This window comes from Podarcis erhardii, assembly GCF_964252035.2.
Source record: "Podarcis erhardii genome assembly, chromosome: Z".
Taxonomy (NCBI): domain Eukaryota; kingdom Metazoa; phylum Chordata; class Lepidosauria; order Squamata; family Lacertidae; genus Podarcis; species Podarcis erhardii.
Genome location: NC_138504.1, coordinates 46,709,699 through 46,731,258, shown reverse-complemented (window position 1 = coordinate 46,731,258; position 21,560 = coordinate 46,709,699). Strand labels below are relative to the sequence as shown.

General features: G+C 43.5%; 1 protein-coding gene and 1 long non-coding RNA gene across 6 annotated transcripts in view; both read left to right on the top strand.

The window, feature by feature from the left end:
- CDK5RAP2 (CDK5 regulatory subunit associated protein 2) overlaps positions 1-21,560 on the top strand; it is a 144,891-nt gene that overhangs the window by 45,604 nt on the left and 77,727 nt on the right. For all 5 annotated transcript variants that reach the window (XM_081847424.1, XM_081847425.1, XM_081847422.1 and 2 more), the window contains exons 13-16: positions 1,589-1,759; positions 4,592-4,744; positions 15,243-15,340; positions 18,245-18,372. In XM_081847424.1, coding sequence (XP_081703550.1) covers positions 1,589-1,759; positions 4,592-4,744; positions 15,243-15,340; positions 18,245-18,372 — 550 coding nt within the window. The remainder of the gene's footprint in view (positions 1-1,588; positions 1,760-4,591; positions 4,745-15,242; positions 15,341-18,244; positions 18,373-21,560) is intronic.
- LOC309333902 lies at positions 7,526-11,105 on the top strand. Its single transcript, XR_014152773.1, has 2 exons — positions 7,526-9,309; positions 10,206-11,105. It is a non-coding gene; the product is annotated as an uncharacterized lncRNA (long non-coding RNA).

Genomic DNA, 21,560 nt, shown 5'->3' with positions numbered 1-21,560 from the left:
ATTTCATTTAAGATAACATAGTGTTTCATTAGTAGAAGGGACTCCAAAAACTTGTTTAACCAAAAAACCCAGGCTGTATAACTGGGATCAGTTAATTTTCTTTATTTAGGAAGCTGCATTATGCCAAGTCAGATTGTTGGTCCAACTAGTTCAGAATTCTCTACACTCACTGGCAACTGATCTCCAGGATTTCAGGCAGGAAGTCTCTCCCACTGTTGCTGGAGATGCTGGGTACTGAACCTGGTGCATTCTGCTTGCAAAGCAGATTGTCTATCACTGAACTATCAGCACTTTCCCTTTGTTTTGTGTATATCCCACTTTTTCTTCTATGAAAGATATTGAGGCATATTCGTGTTCCTGTGTGGTCTTGTGTTCAGATAAAACTATAACACCAGAATTCATTCAAAATGCCTGCCATGGTGAATGCCTCCAATGGCATGAAGCCAAGCGCCTGGGTGATCTTCTTGATAGATAAGGGTTGTACGTGAACAGTGTAATGGCTACTAATTGTCATGGCTAAATATGATCTCATGTCAGTTGCTGTGGATCACAAGCAGTGGAATGATGCTCATTGAAGGTTTGTCAATTAGGACTGAATGATGCACTGCCCAACCAATCACCCTCTGCCTTCAGCCATTCCTCCTTATTACAACTGGTCCAGGAACTGCAGTGACTGTCAGCTTCCTGCTTTTCAGTGTTTTCCTTTGTAAATATCAGTTGGGGGTGGGAACAAACCCAGAATTAATTAACTGCATTTATTATTAGCTTTAACTTCACAAGTCAGTTGATCCATCTTCATCTACTGTTGACCTCCCTGCCTTTTGCCCTATTAGTCCCAATGAACATCAGTCTCCATTTGTGTTGCTCTTGCATTCATGTCCTGCTATTTGGTTGCTTACTGAGAACAATTCTGGAGCATACAGGTGTTTGGTTCTGATTCTTATGTTTTACTGCAGTGGAAAATAATAGGTGTGAATTCAGATTGGGGAAATAGTTTATTTTTAAAATTTATAAATTACGTTTAATGCTTCTTGTTTTGATGTCTTCTAAAATACAACGGGCTGCTGCATCAAACTAATTTCTACTCAGAGTAGACCCAATAAAATAAATGGACCTAGGTTAGTAACGAGCATTAATTTCAGTGGGTCTACTGTGAGTAGAACTAACATTGTTTAAAAGCTTCAGAGTAAGTGTGGTGTATTGGTTACAATATCAGACTAGGACCTGGGAGACCAGGGTTCAAATCTCCACTTATTCTTGAAGCTCACTGGGTGACCCTGGGCTAGTCAGTCTCTGGAAGCCAAGCGTACCTTACAGCATTTTTGTGAAGATAATATGCGAGGGGGAGAACCGTGCACACCACACCTTGAGCTTGGAGCAAAAGTAGAGTATAAATGGGATAAATGAATGAAAAAAAAATCTTTAGAATGTCTAGGAATGTAAAACAGTAAAAAGTTAACCCTAACTTGAGCTGTTACTTAAAAGGATTTATTTCATCTTTGTTTCAGTTGACAGGTTTTTTTCCCTTTCCTATTCTTTACTTGATTCACTTATGTCTTCTCTCCCCCATGTTCTCTTTCTTGGTTAGGACCTTAGAAACCAGCTAGAGAAATTTCACGATGAAATGGCTGACAAAGAAAAGGCCCTTGAGCTTCATTTCAGTGTTCTTTTGAGTGAAGGCAATCAGAAATTGCAGAGCCAGGAATTAGTCATCACACACCTCACAGCCAGCATTGCTCAGAAGGATGAGTTACTCCAGGTAGGAATATTGGAGCAAAACTGAAGTGCAGGATTTTATACAAGGGTTTTTAAAATGTTTACATTTGCTCCCTGTTCTTTTTACCATATATGCTGTTTTAGTTCACTACTTTTGATAAGAGTTGTGGCTTGTTTCACAAAGTCTCATGTTGCAATAGTGGAGAATGGGTTGCTCTCTAGATGCTGTTAGACCTCAGCTCCTATCAGCCCCAGCCAGTAGTCAAGAGATGATGGGAGTTGTAGTCAAGCAGCATCTGGAGAGTCACAATGGGTTTCTTTCGGATGGGGACAAAATACAGGAGAGGTGCTGGTGCTCACATTCACATTTTCATGTGCTCTGAGGTGGCTTAAGAAAATTCCCATAAATCTGCTATCTTCTCTGCTAAACTTCTGTACTTCTGTTTTCACAGTTGGATGGAATACTGCAATTGTCTGGTCCTTCCAACCACTACGCCAATTATATTTGTGTAATTGCATTAAAGGTGCTTAAAATGTGTTGGAAAGGAAGGGTCATAGTCAGTACTTTTCCCCAAGCAAAGTAGGTGCGTGATCTTGCTATGAAGTTGTTATAGTAAGTTGCCAGGCGACTCTGGGCAGCTTTGAAAGATGCCGGTTTGACAATAGTTGCATTCATCGCCTGCAGAGGTGCTAAAAACTATGGCAAGCTGTTTGCCAGGCTCAGGGGTTTTCAACCTTTTTGAGTCTATGGCTCCCTTGACCAACTACATTCTTTCTGCAGCACCCTTGTGGGGCTCAGGAGCCCGGTTATGTTATCCCTTGCCTGCAGAGTTGGCAGCCCCTGAACCCTTTTTGAACACCCTCCCTTGTGGAGTGTTCCCTCAGCCTCCTCTCCTCTCCCCTCTCCTTGGGAGTTCTCTGGGCAGCCACTGCAGTCAACCCTGGCCTCGGAGATACTCCTCACCCTAAAGAGAGGCACCTCCTCACACAGCTCCACATGGATCTGGGAACATGATGTCCCCAACCTTAACAGCCTGATGGAGTCTGGCCGAAGGTTAATATGAGACCACCATCTAACTTTGGAGGCAGCAGTAGCAGCAGCAGATGCTGCTGGGCCCACATGGTGGAAAGGCTCCCCTTCGGTGCCAGCCACTTAGCTCACAGGCAGGGAAAAAGGCCAGTACAGCGCCTGCCTGCCTGCCTGCCTGGCCTCCCACTTGTCTGTCCATTCCCAACAGCAAGGGCTGGTGGACTGGTTGGCTGGCCTCCCTCACCCACTTCCTTCCTTACTCCAAGGTCACCTCAGCTCCTGGCAACCAGCATCCCCTGGCCAGCCCCAGAGGTACCATTTGCCTCCAGAGCTTGTAGCCAGGGCTGCTACAATAAACAGCCGTCGAAGCCTTTGGGAGGCAGAGACATGAGAGGGCATCAGAGAAGGGAGGGAAGGAAAGAGGGATGGAGGACAGTGTTGCCCATGGCACCCCAACCATCATGAAAAGCACCCCAGGGTGTCATGGCACACTGGTTGAAAACCACTGGCCTAGCTAGTTGGGGTGTCGCCCCTGGTTCTGTTGAAGGTCACATAAATGCACCACCACCTCCTTCATTCTCTTTGATTCAGGCGGATGACTAGGGCAGCTTGGAAGAGCCCTCACACAAACGTTTGTGCATGTGTGCAGTGTTAGAGGCCTGACTGGAAAGTTCACAGTCCACCACTGCTACATGGGAGACAGATTGAAAAAAAGGAAATATAAATTGGCCCTGCTCTATATCTAGGAATGGCTAGGAACTAGGTGGAGTCAGATCTAAAAAAAAAAAAGAAGTGTAGACTCGTGCATGCTGGCCAGTTTCTGATTTGACATGAAATGTTCGTTTTGGGCTTCTTAAAGGTAAAGGGACCCCTGGCCATTAGGTCCAGTCGTGACCGACTCTGGAGTTGTAGCGCGCATCTCGATTTATTGGCCGAGGGAGACGGCGTACAGCTTCCGGGTCATGTGGCCAGCATGACTAAGCCACTTCTGGCGAACCAGAGCAGTGCACGGAAACGCTGTTTACCTTCCTGCCTGAGTGCTACCTATTTATCTACTTGCACTTTGACGTGCTTTCGAACTGCTAGGTTGGCAGGAGCAGGGACCGAGCAACAGGAGCTCACCCCGTCACGGGGATTCGAACCGCCGACCTTCTGATCGGCAAGTTTGGGCTTCTTAGAAATATGTAAAAGCAAGAAGTGGGTGAGGAGTGTGTGGCCCGCAATGGCACCCACCTGAGAGGTGGCAAAATTGCTCTGGTGCGTTTTGGCCAAAAACCTGCTAGTCTTAATTTAGTGGGTAAAGCATAGACATTGCAAGCAGAAGGCCCTAAGTTCCAGCTCCAAAATCTCTAGAGAGGGTTGAGAGTCTCATGTCTGAAACCCTGGAGAGATACTGCCAGTCATTGTAGACAATTGTAGGCTGGGGCTAGTGAGAGTTAGTGTCGAATAGCATTTGGTGGGCACTGGTTTGAGAAAACCCTGGTTTGGGAACTCCCACCATTTGACGTGTGGCAGATGGCTTCTGAAAAAGGACTTTGAAAGTGGTGGTGCTCCAGATTTGGAATGTTACCATCTTCCAAAGATGCCTACCTGGTACCTACTTTGATGGCCGTTTTGGCATCAGACAGATTTCTTTTTGTTTTGTTTTCCAGGCTATAGAAATGTTTAATCCATTTTATCTATGCTGACAGTTTTCGTTGTTTTGGATTTGCTGCTTTTATCATGTTCTTACGTTGTTGTATTTAATTCCTTGTAAGCCACCCTGAGACCTTGCTTGAGGGGCTGGATGGAATTCTTCTTCATCATCATCATCGTTGTGACATGTATCTATCTTGTTTTCCTTAGAAACTTGATGGAGTGATTAAAGAAAAGGTCATGGAGTTTCAGACTCTTTTAAAAGATAAAGAGGATCTTCAGAAGCAGAACGAAGATTTAGAAAAGGAGAAGTGTGCTGCCCAGTCACAGCAGCCAATGATCCAGATGATCCCAGATTTAGAGGTAGGTTTGACACTTAAAAAAATATTTTAAAAAAGAAAAGGCTACTGGAGATTACTGGTTGGGGTTGTAAATGGTTTTAACTGATTTTAATCTTGTATTTTTCTATTGTTGTGAAGTCAAACTGTTGGAAGGTTACAGCATCTGCTGTGGCTGCAGAGACTGATATGGGAGAGACTTGTTTTGTTGCAGCTGGGACAAATGAAGGAGTAATGTTGTGCTACTGAAGTTGCACCATGGCATTTTTTCTCTTTGTGATCCTCCCAATGGTCATTCTTCATCTGGTCACTGCTATGGATGCATGACCTGACTTCTGTCTAGTCACTGCAGTTGCCTGTAAGGAATTTCCACATGGCAGGGTTGATGTTGCCAATTTTCATGTCTCGTTTGCAGACATTTTTGTAATGGGCCTGGTGCCCAAATTCACAGAGAGACGCTGACTGAAACCAGCTCCTTATAGAACACATCCTTTGGGATCCTGCCATCTTCCATTCTATGGACATATCTAAGCTGCTGAGACAGGAGTGTGAACATGCTCTGAATGTGGGCTTGGGAGAGCACATTTTTGTTTGAGACTCTGTCATGTCTTCCTGATGCAGCACATCTGGAAGGCACTGAGGCATCACTTCTATCAGTTGCAATTTGCCCACAAAGCAGTGTGCTCAACATGCAAGCCTGGTAGATCTTCACCTTGGTCATTAGCATCACATTCTCCCATACCATTTTGGAGGGATGAGCCATTGCTGTAGCTTCCATGTCAATACTCTTGTCTAGCTCACTGTCAGTGAGGAGGCTGTTGGTTATGGTGGAACCCTGGTAGACAGAATTGTCTGCCACCTCAAGCATGTGGTCAGCACCACTGTTTGTAGGGAAGGCGTCTGAAGATGAGCAGTCATATTGGACAGTGCTACACATGTTCTTGTGGAAGGACATGATCATCTTGTGAAGCTTGGATGGCATCCTATCTTACTGAACTGTGTGAAGAGTCCTTTTCAGCTGATGAGGTCAAAGGCCATCGTCATTTCTTTGGAGATGTACAAGGGGCAACTCTGCTCTCTGCATTTCTCCTGTAGCTGGCTCAGTGAGAAAATAATGTTGACTGTTGACCTCTCAGTTCTAAAGCTGCATTATGACTCAGGATAGACCCTATCAGTGAGTGACTGTAATCTGTTGAGAACTACATGGGTGAAGTCATTCCCCACAGTACTTAGCAGGGAGATTTCATGGTAGTTCTTGCAGTCATGACAGCCACCTTTGTGCTTGTAGAGGGTCAAAATGCTGGAGTTGCACATTTTTTGTGGCACAGATCCTCGTTCCCAACTCCACAATAGCAGGCTGTAGCAGTGTGTCATGAAGGAGGAATTGAAACCAGCTTTTATCACTTCTGTTGGGATTCCAACTTGTCCTGAGGCTATACCACATGCCTGAGAGTTGGTGGCATTCTTCAGCTCATCAAGGGAGGGAGGGACATCCAGCTCTTCCAAGACAGGCAGAGTCTGGATACTGTTGATTGCTGGGTCAGAGACCATGTTTTCCTGCAAGTATAGTTCTTGATAGCACTCTGCCCAATGCTTTACCTGTTTGCTGCAGCCTTCATACATTTTGCGAGTGTTGCCAAAGTCAGCAGCAAGTTGAATGCTCTGATGCAGCTTTAGCCATTAATCACTGGCACATTGTCTGGGAATCTGCTGGGCATCACCCCATGTGTGATGATCGTCCCTAACTCTGGCATTGAAATCTCCTAGCAGGAATAGGTCTTTGCAGTCTGGGACCCTTCTGATAGGCTGGTCTAATTCCTAGGTCCTTGGTCTGTATGTCAGAGCATGTAGTGGGGAGAGTAGACACTCAAGATGTTAATTTGACCAGAGGTAGTTGAGAGGTGGAGAGAAAGCAAGTGTTCTGAGTCCTTGTTTGGCGGTTCTATTGCAGACAGATGGAGTTCCTCACTGTGAAGCCTACGCTGTGAGTATGTGGCTCGTCTCCTTGCTCCCAAAAGGTGTAGTTCTTTTCTTGGAGACAGCCATTTGAAATGAGTCTGGTCTCCTCCCATAAAGCAGAAACATCAATGTTGAGCTCATTTTCAGCTCATGGTCAATGATGGCCATCTTCCATGAGTTACTGACCAACAACAGGTTGGTGGACAAGCCAGGACACATGGCCCTGATATTCCAGCTTGATAGGTGCAAGAGGGTTTGTTTCTTTTCTTTTTGCCAGGTGCAGAAGCTCAGTCCCCTTGCTGAGTGACACTCTGAGTGCCAAGCACCCACTGAAGCAGGTGGACAGTGGTGGGTCAGCATTTTATTCACTGGGGATTTCCCAGCTCAAGGCAGGCAGTAACTGACCAGTGAAACATGTTTATGTGTCCATTGGCCAAAGCAACATGTAGCACTTGTACCATATGCCAATCAAGATGAGCTTACAGCTCATAACAGCTGCCTCCTGCATTGTTTTTACTGCTCCCCCCCCCTTCTCCCAAAGATGTCCCACAAGGCAATGAGTACTGTTTTTTTCTTGGGGTTTATTCCCAAAGCCTTTCTCACAAATGAGTATAGGCACAAGGCAGGGGAGGTTTAGGACCAATCCTTTAGCCCATTATCCTAGATGGGCTGTCTTCCCAGGCTGATGAGCCCCATCTGCCCCTTTGGTGGGGGGAGTGGAGTATACATGCCCTTAAGGCATGTGCTGATTCCTTGGGAATAGCTAAATAATAATAATCTCCCTAGGCCCCAAGTACAGTGTGGATGTACCTTTATGTTGGTTTGTGCAGCTGTCTACATCATTGATTCAGATGAATATGAGACCTGTAGTGGGACCATGCAGCTGGCTTTAGACTGAGGAAGTGGCATTGCAGATTCCAGGCCCACTTCCTGCAATTTCTGTCTAGTGGTATAAAGCACTGCAGAAGGCATCTATTCGGCTTTCTGATAGTTCAGATTACATTTGAACATCTCGCCACAACACCAAGGGCAATAAATTTGCTTGTACTTGGAGAATGCTGTCAAAAGTCTGGTTGCAGATTCCTCATAGAGAAGTGTGCAAGAGATGGGTGGAATTACAGAAAACATGTCTAGTTGTGTAACTGGTGGAAATGGCAAAGAAAAGATCAGCGGTATGTTGCAAAGGAGGCATTAGGATCAATGGGATGCTGTTGAAGCTGAGACTAGAGTGTCAGCCTTAAATGGGCTACTAAGGAGGAGGTGCAGCAGGAGTGATTCTGCAGAAGAAGGGATAAATTAATTAATTAGCTGAAGCTAATGGAAGACACTTGGCACTGCTGAGGCCACCTGAGCCTCAAGCAATAGTAAAGGATCTACAGGTAGAAGTAACCCTAAGCCAAGTACTTGTTCCTTCAGAGGGCGTGTAACTCCATCAAGAGCAGGCAACCACCCTTCTATCTTGTCTTGGGAGCCACCCACTACCAGTGCCTCGGTCTTATCTGGATTGAGCTTCAGTTTGTTGGCTCTCATACAGTTCATTTCTGAGGCAAGACACTGGTCCAGCACATCCACTGCCATAACTGCAGATGTAACGGAGTAGAGCTGTCTGTCATCAGCATATTGCTGACAACATACTCTAAAACTCCAGATGACCCCACTCAGCTGGTTCATGTAGATGTTAAACATCATAGGAGATAAAATTGAACCCTGAGGAACCCTACATTGAAGGTTCCACAGGGCTGAAGAGCGCTCCCCAAACACCACACTTTAGAAACAACCATCTACAGGTGAAACTCGAAAAATTAGAATATCGTGGAAAAGTTCCTTTCTTACAGTAATTCAGCTTAAAAGGTGAAACTAATATATGAGGTAGACTCATGACATGCAAAGTGAGATATGTCAAGCAAAAGGGGCCCAAACCAAATCCTGAGTACATATGCATGCTTCTACTTCTCAGAGATCCAATATTGCTCTATTTGCAATCCTTGTTTTGCTGATTTCATTTAATATTCTAATTTTCTGAGATTGTTAATTTGAGGTTTTCATCAGCTGTATGCCATGATCATCACAATTATATAAAGGCTTGACATATTTTGCTTTGCATGTCATGAGTCTATCTCATATATTAGTTTCACCTTTTAAGTTGAATTACTGAAATAAATGAACTTTTCCACAATATTCTAATTTTTTGAGTTAGACAAACACAATTCTCCAGGATGGAAGAGGGACTGGCACACGGCACAGTCACCAACTGCTTGTGCTGTGTGCTCCTTACTTGGTGTCCCCACACCATACCTGCCGCTACTGTCAACCACTGTGTGATTGGGGTCCTTCTGCTCTCTCCTGCTCCTCTCTTCCTGGAGCATGACTTGGTGTGTTCTTTGAACTTAAATGAGGCTCACTTAACCAAAGCTCATAAAAGTCATGTTTCACTCAAAGGTTCTGCAAATACACAACTTTTGTGTTCTGTTTACTGCGTAGGATGACTTACTCTTACTTGAAAAAATGTGTGTGTGTGTGTGTGTGTGTGTGTGTGTGTGTTTCTATGGAATCCTTTGACCTGGACACCTTGATTGTCAGCCCTTCCCTGAGTCAAAGACCCCATGGATAGCATTGCCTACAAACTAGCTGGTAAGGGCTTTATCATTGTCTGTGAAGTGGTGTGGTGTGGATCTGGGCAAGGGTTGTTGTAGGATTCAGGAGCAAGCAGCAATCACACCCTTGTCCTTTAATTTGGGGGTAGAAGTCAGGTGTACTTGCTTCACTGGTGTGCTCCCCTCACCAGATTGTAGAATGGAGGCAACAAACAACTGAAGGGTATGGGAGCCCAGAGTGTTTTCAGACTGAGCTTTCACTGCTCGGGAATGGGAAGGGGTGGCGACAAGGAGAAAGAGGTGAAGGAAGATATTTATATCGTGTTGGAAGGATAGGGTTTCTGCCCCTGTTCTCTTGCCCAGTTGTTTGTGTGATGTGTGCATGCATTCTGACATTAACTGAAGGTCCTGCCTGCTGTCCTTTCCTCACAATCTTAAATCATGATTCTCCATTCGGAACAACCCTGTTATAGCTGGTCAAAGAAGAGATCCTTCATGGGGTTCTTCTCCCTCCCCCTTCCCCTTCTGGGTACCCAGCACCACACGTATGTGTGGTAGCACACAAATACAACGTGTGTAAATGGGGAGTTGTGTGTACTTGCAACACAAGGACACAGGCCATGCAAATAAGCTGTTTAGCACAAATACAAGCCACATGGTAGATTCTATGACACATAACAAGCACAAAAATCTTTTGCTGCTCCATTATAATTTGCACTATGCTTGTGACCTTTTTAATGTTTAGAGACATTAATGTCTTAGAGACATTGTGTGCATTCGGGGCAGGGATAAGTCCCATGCACAGAGCTGGAGTACTTAAATTGCTGTAGCTCTAGAATTATAGGCAACGCACCAAAGTTTATTCATGTGGCCAGAGCTTTGCACCTGATGTTTTCCTAGGTTGGAAGTTGATGTTCTTTGTTGTCATTGCAGTGATGCAGATGTGCTGGAGTGATTGAAATTGATGCAGCCTGCCAGTTGTTGCTGAGTCATCTCAACTGTTCAAACTTATGTGGGCGATTTTTTCTCCCCTTCTGAGCATGTCCTGTCTTTCAAAATTGCCATGAACACATTGCACTCAGCCTCTCAGAAGTGATTGATGTTGGGAAAGTTCTTGTCAGGGTTGACTTCCTTAGGCAAGGCAGGTCTGTTTCTGTAAATGAGATTGGTCCCTTCCCCCTATCTACACACTTGAAACATTCCCAAATTCTTTGTGTACACTGGCTAAGAATATATCTTATTGTTAGTTTTATAGAGCACCACCTACATCAGGGGTGAGGAACTTTGGCCCTCCAAGTGCTCAGCTCCAACTCCCATCTGTCTTCACATTCATCATGCTAGCTTGGGCTGATGGGAGTTGTAGTTCAGCAACACCTGGACTGATTTATGAGCACAGTGCTTCATGAAGTAGTAGCATTCAGGCCTCTGCCCTGTGGGACTTACAATCTCTCACTCATCACAGGGGAGGGAAATGGAGGCAGGGGTGAAAAGGGAAGGATTCCACTGTCCAATTCTTCATACCATAGCTTAAAGAAGAAGTGGAGATTTCCCAGTGGAATTGGGGGGTGCATGGTGGCCTGCTCCTGTGAACACATATAGTGATGTGCACCTTTCATCAACACGCTACTATTTTCATGGGAGATCCTTCCTCTCCCATCTGAGGTTATAGCCCTCCCTGTGCTAAACAGTATGGGGCATGGACTTTCAAATGATTGGAAGGGCATGTTGCAGCGCCTTGTGATGTAGTTCCTTCTCCCACTTCAAATTATTTTGAATTGTGAAATAACACCAACAAGATCAAATGTTAAAAACCAATTAAACATTTAAAATGCATATGTGTTTCTGTGTTGTATTTGTACTATTGCTACGACAGCTGCTTCTCAGCATTCCACTTGTCACTTGGGAGCAAGGCCACCTGCAATCAATCCCCCAGGTAGAGTGTCCTGATTTTACTACAAAGAAATGACCCAGTGGGGTGATCCTCGTTTAGTGCCACGTATTTCAGGATGACTCCACCAGGGCAGAAATCGGCTGTCAATGACAACCTCTATATAAGTAAGCTTCTCTTCTGGAAACCAGATGCAGTTAAGGCAAAGTTGTTCTTCATGGGTGGACCTAGCTAGCCAACCTTCTAGCTCCTCCATATGACTGCTCTTCTCCAGGTGCATCAGAAAAAGGCTGGGGGCGCTAACATTCCCAGCCAACAATGTTAAAAAGCCAGAGTACATGCTCAGGATGTCTTAAGATATAAGGCATCACCCAACTGCATTCATGATTTGAAATCTGCACTTTTGCTTAGGAATATGTTCTGGGCCAGGGTGGGGGGCATGGAGGATGGTTTGATACTAACAAGAATTTCAAGATTATGAAAATTCGACATAATACTATTTTATCTCCTTTCTAAAAGGCTGAATGTTAAATGGGATCTCAGGAGACTATGTAAAACTATTGGTGCTACATCTCTCCCCAGAATGGCATGTAAACAACAGAGGGTTTCTTAAATGAAATCTACTTTTTGACATAGACATATTTCTTCTTTTCCTTCCCAGACACCCCCTAATCTAGAAGAAATTGACCACTGTGACAGTATGTGTTTGTCAGAAGTTGGGGGAACACAAGTAGTTGTGAATAAACATGGTATGTTTATCGTTTTAGTATACTAGATAAAGTCATGAAGCCAACCCAACTTGGCTAGGTGTTCAAAACCTCATCCTATTATTCCACGGTGGCCTGCTGTGATCGTAGAGGGGTTACATGCCCTCCCGGCAGGTCATGGCAGCCCTCAGAGGCTGGATGTCATGTGATATCATCAATCAAACTCTAAGGGACCAGTCAAACCATGGGGTGGCCTTAAGCATTTGACAGGAGATAATATTCTTGTACTACTCATGTTTACTCAGAAGAAAGTTATAGTGAGCTCAATGGGGCTTATCCTTTATCAGGTTTGTTTTGGATCAACTAAGGGGTTATACCGTGTGAGACTTAAAAGTGTAGTTAGCAGTGAAATCCCAAAAGTAAGGTACGTTGAGTTCAATGGAAGTGACTCCCAGAGACATGTATTTAGAATTGCAGCCTCAGCCTTTTAAAGCAGTTAGCAGGATTAATTCTTTGAGCAGTGCTCTACATTCACCACAGGCCTCTTAAACTGATCCAGCTCCCATCTTTGGCGATCACTTGTAGCGAGTAAGATTATCTTCCATAAAAATGGTCTTAACAGTGTGTCCATGGTGACTGTGAAGGCCACTTCTGGATCTGCACATCCTTCCACAGTAGTGACATAGATTTCTAGGTGAGAGTTGATGACAGTGAGGATTTGCTAAACGTGCCTTCCTCTTAGCTCCTTTCTCCCTTTCGTCTTGAGTTCATGCTTCTTCAAAGTCCATGACACCTTTGGTAGAGACTGTTCTTCAATTGGAGTTCTCGCAGGCCAGTGCTTCCTAGTTGTTGGTGTTCATACTACATTTTTAAAGATTTGCCTTGAGAGCATCTTTAAACCTCTTGTGTTGCTCACTGAGGTTGCACTTTCCATTCTTAAGTTGGGAATAAAGTAGTTGCTTTGGAAGACAGGAACCAGGCATCCAAACAACGTGACCAGTCCAGTGAAGTTGATTCTGAAGAATCATTGCTTTGGCACATACCAGGCTGGCCATTAGTCAGAGATGCTGAGAGGTGCCTGGAAGGCACCTCTGTCCTAGGCAACAGTTTACATTCTTGAACTGCTCTGATAACCAAGGATACCTGGTGGTCGAACAAACTGACAAGCAGTCAACCCATGGAGCATGATTTTCTCCTGTCTAGATTGCTTTCAGGTCTGAGCTGCTGTTCCTGTTAGGAGTCTTGTAAGGAATCTCCAGATAGCAAGTCTTTCCTTCTCTACTTGTTTTGTATGTCAGGGTGTCGAATGCTTCATTAATTGTTTCTGTATTATAACCTGTGTTGGCTATGTATCTGCCTTATTCTTTGTAATTCATTGGGGAACTCATTGGAATAACTCATGCTTTCCATAGAAGAGATTGTAATCATATGCAGAGAAGAATACAATATTGCTCCTAATGGCCTCATCGCTGTTGATTTGTCAGAAGCTTTTCAAATATAAAGATGTGGTTGTGTAAATGCAGTGATGAATAAGAAAGGAGCCAGAAGCCACCTGTTTAATGCTTTCTATGTGTAATCAGTGGATTCAGACAAATGGCTGAAATGTAAGTGCTGACAGTGAAGCAGCAAAGCCACCACAAGTGAATTTAGCATGTCTGTCTGTTGTCACGGGTGATTGGCGGTAGTGTTCGTTTTCCGTGATGTGTCTTAAGTATTCAAACAATTATAGTGTCAGAATATTCATCTTCTTCACCCCCTCCACTACCATATTCTTAGCTAAACAAAGATACCGCACCGTTGATCCATCCTGTCTATCTAGCTACCATCCAATTTCCCTTCTACCCTTTCTAGACTCTTAGAACAGGTTGAAGAACTTGTGGTGGTGTTGGACTCCAACTCCCATTAGTCACAGACAGCATGATAAATGGTCAGATATAATGGGAGTTGTGGTCCAGCAACACCTAAGAGAACCACAGGTTCCCCATCCCTGTCATAGAATTAGGAGTGCCACCACTGTGAAGGTTCACTTCTGAGAAGAACCATCTGTTGCATCTGGTATGACAGACTTGCTGGGAGGAATGAGCCTGATAAAAATCTTAACCCTATGGGCAGACATATCTGGAGGCAGGTGGTCCTTCCTGTGACTACATGTCACAGAGTGCTGTTAAAGGTCAGAAGCAGTACTTTGAACCAAGCATGGAAATTATGCAGGAGACTATGTGGTTGATGAGACAATGAGATCTAGCAAGAGGAGGTTCTGAGAGGCTTTCTGGATAACACAGTAGGAAGGAAGGCAAGCAAAGTCAAGGTTTATTATCGTCTAGATGAGAGAAGGTCACAGCATGAAACCCCTGCAAAAGTGTGCACAGCCTGAAGCTTTGGAAACTTAAGTAGATGAAGAATTAAGCAGGCCACCTGCAATGATGACGTGGCACACAGAATGATAACATATCCAGTTCCCTGTTCAGTGCCGTTTGGCAAATGGAACACTTTGCATGTAGGGCAGTTGAAATAATTCCCACTGTGGAGTTTATTTTAACATATCTGGGATATGCTCTTTAATAATTCCAAACATACATCGTACAAACCTTGTGATTATTTTCCCTCATCTGGGCTGCGGTGGGGGAACAATGTTATTTCAGATGTAGAAGGTGGTGGTAGTCTCTGGCACTTGCTAACTTAATGAAGACATCTGACACATGCTTTGCCGGTGGTGTCAGCTGAGTGACATGGGGGGGGGGGGAGAGAAGAGAGAGAGAAAAGGGAATGTATCCTCTAGTGTCTTAGTAGGAAAATGGATTCTTTAAACACTCAGGTGGACGCATTTCTTTTACTTACTTACTTATTTAAATTATTGAGAACCTACCCGCCCCGTTTCTGTCCTTTAGGATCTCCAACAACAGAAAACAACAAGATAAAATCAAGTAGATAGCAGTGCCCTAGAAACTGCAGTTATTCAGGAATTTCAATAAAGCTAAAGTAGGGCATCAGGAGGTGGGTTGCGGGGGCAGCTAATGGTCATTTATCTCAAAAGCCCTCTGAAAGAGCAAGATCTTAACCTGCTGTCTGAACCACATTAAGGAAGGAGTCAGGTAAGTCTCCCCGATAAGAAAGTTTCACAAGATAAGCACCACAACCAAGGAAGTCTTGTCTCATTTCACCACTCACTACATGTCAGATGTCTGACTCATCAGACATTGGGAACATTAGCCACTTTAAGCTGCAGAAACTGTTCTTGGGTCCTTCTTGTTTTGAAAAAAATGTTTCTGCCTCTGCTATTCATTCTATGACTGGTTCTTAATTTGCAGACAAGCACTCTTCCAGGGTATTTTTACTTAAGAGTAATTGGTATGTATTTCTGTTTTTTTAATTTAGAAAACAAAGGAATCTGAATTTGCAGGAATAATGGAAGGTCTACAGAAAGAGCGTGACATTTTTTCAGCTCTAATAAAGTCCCTGCAAGAAACCGATAGGTGAGTGTCAGATTTTGCCTTTGAATACAAACAATGATGTCTGGTCACTCATCAGATCAGTGGGATGTCATCCATTTGCAACAGCCCAGAGTTCTCGTAATAAGGAGGAATCTTACACCCTTATATTAAAGTACTTTGAGACCAAGTAGCTCCAGTGGTATTCTGTACCCACTGAAACTTAAGATGGGCTGCAACTAGAGGCACAATTAGGTTCCTTCTTTTCATTAGATGTTGTTTTCTTTGTTCTCTTCCACCTCCAGCATGGCTGCAAAAAAAATGGAAGTTTTTACTTCTGTTTTAGATTAACTACAGCTTCCCATGTTGTCTGAACTTGATCAACTGTGCTTAAACTATGGTTTATTGAAACATGCCAGCTCCAAGCCATAGTTTAATAATATGGCTTGTTTCAATAAATTATGGTTAAGATTAACCACAGTTTCAGGGTTTGGGATGTATTGCTAAACCATGTAAATCTAAAATGAAAACAGATGCTTCCAATCATCTCATGGTCACAATGGAGAGGAGGCTTACTGTAACTCTTTATGTAACTCATCCTATGCAGTGAAATATGAAAATGCAGAAAATTGGTGTTTTCATGGTACCTGTATGTCCACTGCAGCCTCAACATCCTCCTTGCTCCCTGGTCCACCAGGTAGAGAGGAAGGGCCACCTGTGGAGAAGTGACCCCCATCCGAGGGAATCTTGACCCCCCACCTGATAGCAATTGACCCGCCTACCTGAGGGGAAAGTGACCCCACACTTGTGGGAAGGTGACCCCCCACCTGAGGAGAAGGTGATGCTCCACCTGAGGAGAAATAACCCTGCCGCAGCGACAGCACTAATTCTTGCTGTCAGCTAAGTTCCAGAAGGAATGACCTTCATTACAGATATATGTTTTAGGCAAAGCCAGTGGCCTTTTTTCTTTTTAAAAAAAATTTCCAACAATACTTAATTCTTGGGTTTTTTAATTATTATTAGTTTTGCTCCTACTTTTGCCAGCTTCTTCCGCTTGGATGCCAGAAGCCAGGCAGTGATTGCCTCTAAACAGCAAAGGAGCTGAGCCTCTTTCTAATGCTGAAATGGAGAAATTGTAGCCCTGCAGAAGTTGCTGTACTCCCAGCTGTCATCAGCCCCAGCCAGAATGGCCAGTGGTCAAGAATGATGGGACCTATAAGCCGGCAGCATCCAGAGAGCCATAGGTTCCTGTGGTATAGACAATGCTGAGCAGGCCTGGACAAGGGTGGGGAACCGGTAGCCCTGAAGAAGTTGTTGGACACAAGCTCCCATCAGCCCCATAGTCAACGACCGGGGATGATGGGAGTTGTAAGACCAATAACTTCAGGAGGGTAATTAGTTCTCCACCCTGTCCTATTAAAAGTATTCTGTATGAAGTAGGGCAGGTGCGGCTGGAGTTTTAAGGAGCACCTATTGTGGTTTATATAGTTTTTTAAAAATGTGTTCTTATTATCTTTATTTTGTTGGTTGGGGGAGCTGAGCATTTATTAGTGTTAAATGAATCCTTTCTCCTTTGAAGATTTCTCTTTCTCTTTCCCTATTTCTTAGACTGACTTAAAAAGCAACCTTAGCATTGGCATTCACAGATGCTTACTTTTCATTTTTTTAAAATAATATTTATTAAAGTTTTAAATGTTACAAAACAAAAAAGAGATAATTCCAAGTTAAACAAAAACTTAACAACACATCACAATAAAAAAGGGAGAATAGAAAAAAAATAATTATAAAAACCAGAAAAAACAGAGAAATAGAAACAATTAAAAAACACAACGAACCTTCCCATAACTTATCTTTCATTTACTTGTTTCCTTGACCTCCTCGCACCTCCCTTTTTTTGTATTCTAGTTCGGTTAGCTATTTCAGCAAATCCTTTCCAACTTTCCCAATTTTTATCCTATAATTTATCTTAATATAATGTAACTTTACCTTTCCTCCTTTCATCCATTAAGTCTATTTTTACTTAGTCCTTTATAATATTTCTGCTAAAGCCACATAACTTCATTCCAGCCTCCTTCTAACATTCCTTAATTTTACAATGTTTCTGTAAATAAACTTTAAATTTCTTCCAATCTTCTTCCACCGACTCTTCTCCCTGGTCTTGGATTCTGCCAGTCATTTCCGCCAGTTCCATGAAGTCCATCACCTTCATCTGACAGATGCTTACTTTTCACTCTACCTAGAGAAGGCAGGGAAAAGTTTTATGTACTCAGATCTTTTAACATCCTGCCTCTGGCCAGCAGCATGTTCCCCTTCTTATTTTAACCATGCAAATGTGATCCAATTTGCTTGCCATGTCATCATCCCCAACGACCTTTACTTTTGAGAACCAGGTCCATCCTTGGATGCTTTGCCTGTGTCACAATTGATATTAAAATAAGCTACATTTATATTAAAATGTGGAGATTTTCCACACACACACACACCCTTGAGTGTGGAAGTCATGAGTTCAGTGGAAGATGTGTGAGATAAAATAAATTTAATATATGTGACAAAGGAGTTGCTCGTTGACGCAGAACAACAGGATGTGCCAAATGTACTTCAGTCTGATTTTTTCTGCGGGAGGGAGAAATGAGCTTGAAGTTGGCCCATTAAGTGTGCCTTGAAGGTTCTGAAAGATGCCAGAATGTAGATGTGTAAGGGTTTCTATTCCTTTCGTCTTGTGTAAAGATTTTTATTTTTTTAATGCTGTGCGTTGAGATGAGAGGATTGCATGCTTTCAAGAGAGTTTAGTTCTTTCTGCTTTGGAGTGAATTCTTTTATCGGAACCTTGATGTATAAAAGATGCCAGAGGTTCACAAGAAAATGACCCCAACTGTTTGATGAACCTTGAGTGATGCATCCTTACAACTTCAGCATACTGATTTTTTTTACTTTTGAATTTTATTTTAGCATAAATAACCTTCAAGAAGAGTTGCACAACATTTCTGTGTTGCGTAAGCAACTAGAAGATGACATCTTAGCTAACTGGAATTTGCGGAGAGGGCTGGAAAGTCAAATCAAAGCTAACAGAAGAGAAGGTAAGGAAGAATATGTGGCAAAGCATCCTTCATAGCATCATAGAATTGGTAGAGTTGGAAGGGACCACAAGGGTTGTCTAGTTAAACCCCCTGCAATGCAGGAATCTCAGCTACAGCATCCATGACAGATGGCTCATTCGAAGCAGCTAATTATGAACCACAGCAGGGATGGATTTTCAGAGCAGGGGCCACATTCCAAACAACCTTCTTGACTCCATACGCCAGTGGTGGGTGGGTCCAGATGCAAAAGTGGACAGAGTAGTGAATATAAATTGTACGTTTTGTACAGTAGGCTAGTTTCTGCATACACACACTCACACACCCTTTTCTATAATCCACCAGACAAGCAAGGGACACTATCAGAGTTCACAGACGCATTCCAACCAGCCAAAAACACTCAGGTGTGCAGTAGGGCCAGTGAGGGGTAAGGCAGGTGGGGAAAGTTTTGAGGGCCAGGTAGACCTTGAAAGCCACATTTTGCCCTGGACTAGGTTTATCTGTCCCTGGTATAAAATGCGGGAGATCTGCTAAGTCACTATACCTCCTTCCCAGCTGATTTGGATTTGAAATAAGTTGATTACAACAGGTCTTTTTCTACAAATTGTTCAGTTAAATAGCACAAACCATTCTTTCTATTCAGTTCCCGCAGTCTGTTGCACCAAAACCAAAAATATATATTCTGCACTGTTATTAACCTGGTGTTTCCCCCCAAGACCTCTGGTTTCTCTCTCTCTCTATCCTTCCTGTCCCACCTTTACTTTGCACTTGCTCCAAATTATTAAATATGCAAATTATGATTCTGCATTAGATTCACAATGCATACTGATCGCTAGTAAAAAATCTAATACGTCTAAAATGTCAGAAAGTTACAAAGGAATGTGAGGGTAAAAATTATTTCAATTAAAGGGAATGCTTTGGGACAGGAGTAAGTAGCAACAATTTCCTCCCGTTTTAGCAGGCTGTTACACTACCATTTTTCATTTCTGTTGTTATGTACCACCTAAACATGTACTAAGCACTTAGTTTTTAATCATTTGCAAACAACTTCATGCCTAGTAGGGTTTATAATCTAAAATTTAAGAAGTGTAAGGCTTGTAATACAGTGTTGCCACCTTATCAGACAGTGTAAAGTAATGGATTCAGACCTGATCTTTGCATGATGCAGAGCGAGGTGGTAGGCTTCTGGCTGAATATAAATGCTTCCTTGCATTTAAAAACACATACACCAACCAGTTTGCTTCAAGTGAAAAGCTAGCTCAGGTTCTAGCATAGTTTTTTCTTTGTTGTGCTTCTTTCCTACCTACAAGGATCTTGTTCTGTAGGGCAACCAATCAATATTGGGGTTTCCACAGTTGAGCGCTTCAGTCCATTCTTCCACTTCAAGGTAGCCAGTTCATTCTGCTACATGCATACATGCATAAAGGCTTTGAAATGGCAGCCCAGTTACCACTTATGTAGTGAGTGTACACCAGGAGTCAGCAAACTTTTTCAGCAGGGGGCTGGTCCACCGTCCCTCAGACCTTATGGGGGGCCAGACTATATTTTGAAAAAAAAAATAAAAATGAACGAATTCCTATGCCCCACAAATAACCCAGAGATGCATTTTAAATAAAAGCACACATTCTATGCATGTAAAAACACCAGGCAGGCCCCACAAATAACCCAAAGATGCATTTTAAATAAAAGGACACATCCTACTCATGTAAAAAGACGCTGATTCCCGGACTGTCCGCAGGCCAAATTTAGAAAGCGTTTGGGCCGGATCTGGGCCCCGGCCCTTAGCTTGCCTACCCATGGTGTACACAGTCCATTTATTCTTATGTAGGGACATAGGTTGTTGTCTTACACTGAGCCAGATCTTTCAGTATCCATCTAATTCAGTATTGTTTACACTACTGGCAGTGGTTCTACAAGGCTTCAGGAAGGGGTCTCTTCCCAGCCCTACCAAGAGATGCCAGGGATTGAAACAGATCTTCAGCATACAAAGTGTGTGTGCTGCCACTGAGCTACAGTCTACCCAATATTCTAGGCTAGGACACCACGGGGCTACAAGTAAGACTTTGCAAGAGGGCAAACTAGTTTCAGGACCCTGGCCAGCTCCTTGTGGAATGAGGATTAGAGGCTGGATACAATAAACCTGCTTCACCTGGAACTGGGTGTGGGACACAGCTGTGGGCAGTTGGACTGAGGAATTTATTGATCTATCATCCAAAACTGGTTTGAAATCCACATCATGATAACCATTTCAAAATATTTGACCTGGCAATATATCACGTATTATGATGTTAGAAAAACCATGAAGCCAGTGCTTTTCTCGTGATTCCTGCAATTTGCCTGAGCTCTCTGCTTTCTGCAGTGGGCAACAATCCTCAGAGCAGTTTCAGACAAAAGCAGCCCACCAGGAACTTTCCTTAGTAATATAGATGGTGACGCCATGAGCTTCTTGCTTTAAGGTACCAGGCTGGTAAATGGCTGAGGGAGATGCAGGTCTGAGCCTGTCCTGTTGTTTAAGCCTCCTCCCTCCCTCCCTCCCTCCCTCCCTCCCTCTCTCTCTCTCTCTCTCTCTCTCTCCCCCCCCACCTGTATCTCTCTTGTCAATGCTCTTTGTTTCTCCTCTTCATGTGTGTGTTTGCCCATGTCCCCCCTCATTATGTTCCCCATTTTCTCCTTATCCTTGAACTCTCCCCAATTATCTCCTCTCCCCTTTGCTTTCTCACACATTTGTTTCCCCAGCCCTATACTTCCTTATGTGCTGCTTCTTTCTTTTTCTTTGCTGTCCACCAAGTCCCACTGGCAGAAAAAAGTGGGCGGGGAAGTGTTTTTGTTTTTATTTTCTGGTGCTTACATTGTTGTTTTCCCCCAAATTAGCTTCCCTCCATATTACAAAGGAAGGGATTTTCTTTTTTAAAGAACTTACCTCTTTGCTTGCTTGCCCTGTCTGCCTCCCTTTGATAAAAAGTGAGAGATTGGTGGGCTGAGGGCTTGGGGGGGGTGAGGCTTCTGCATCACAATAGGGGGGAATGGAAGGGGGAGATTTAACTGGCCACCTTATGCTGAAATAGGAGGTTGGATAGTTGTGAGGTGAGAATGACGGGGTGTTTGTTAGTAAGCAGCGCACCAACTGAATTCAATGGGGCTTACGCCCAGGGAGGTAGAAGTACATTTAGTTGAACTCACTGGGGCTTACT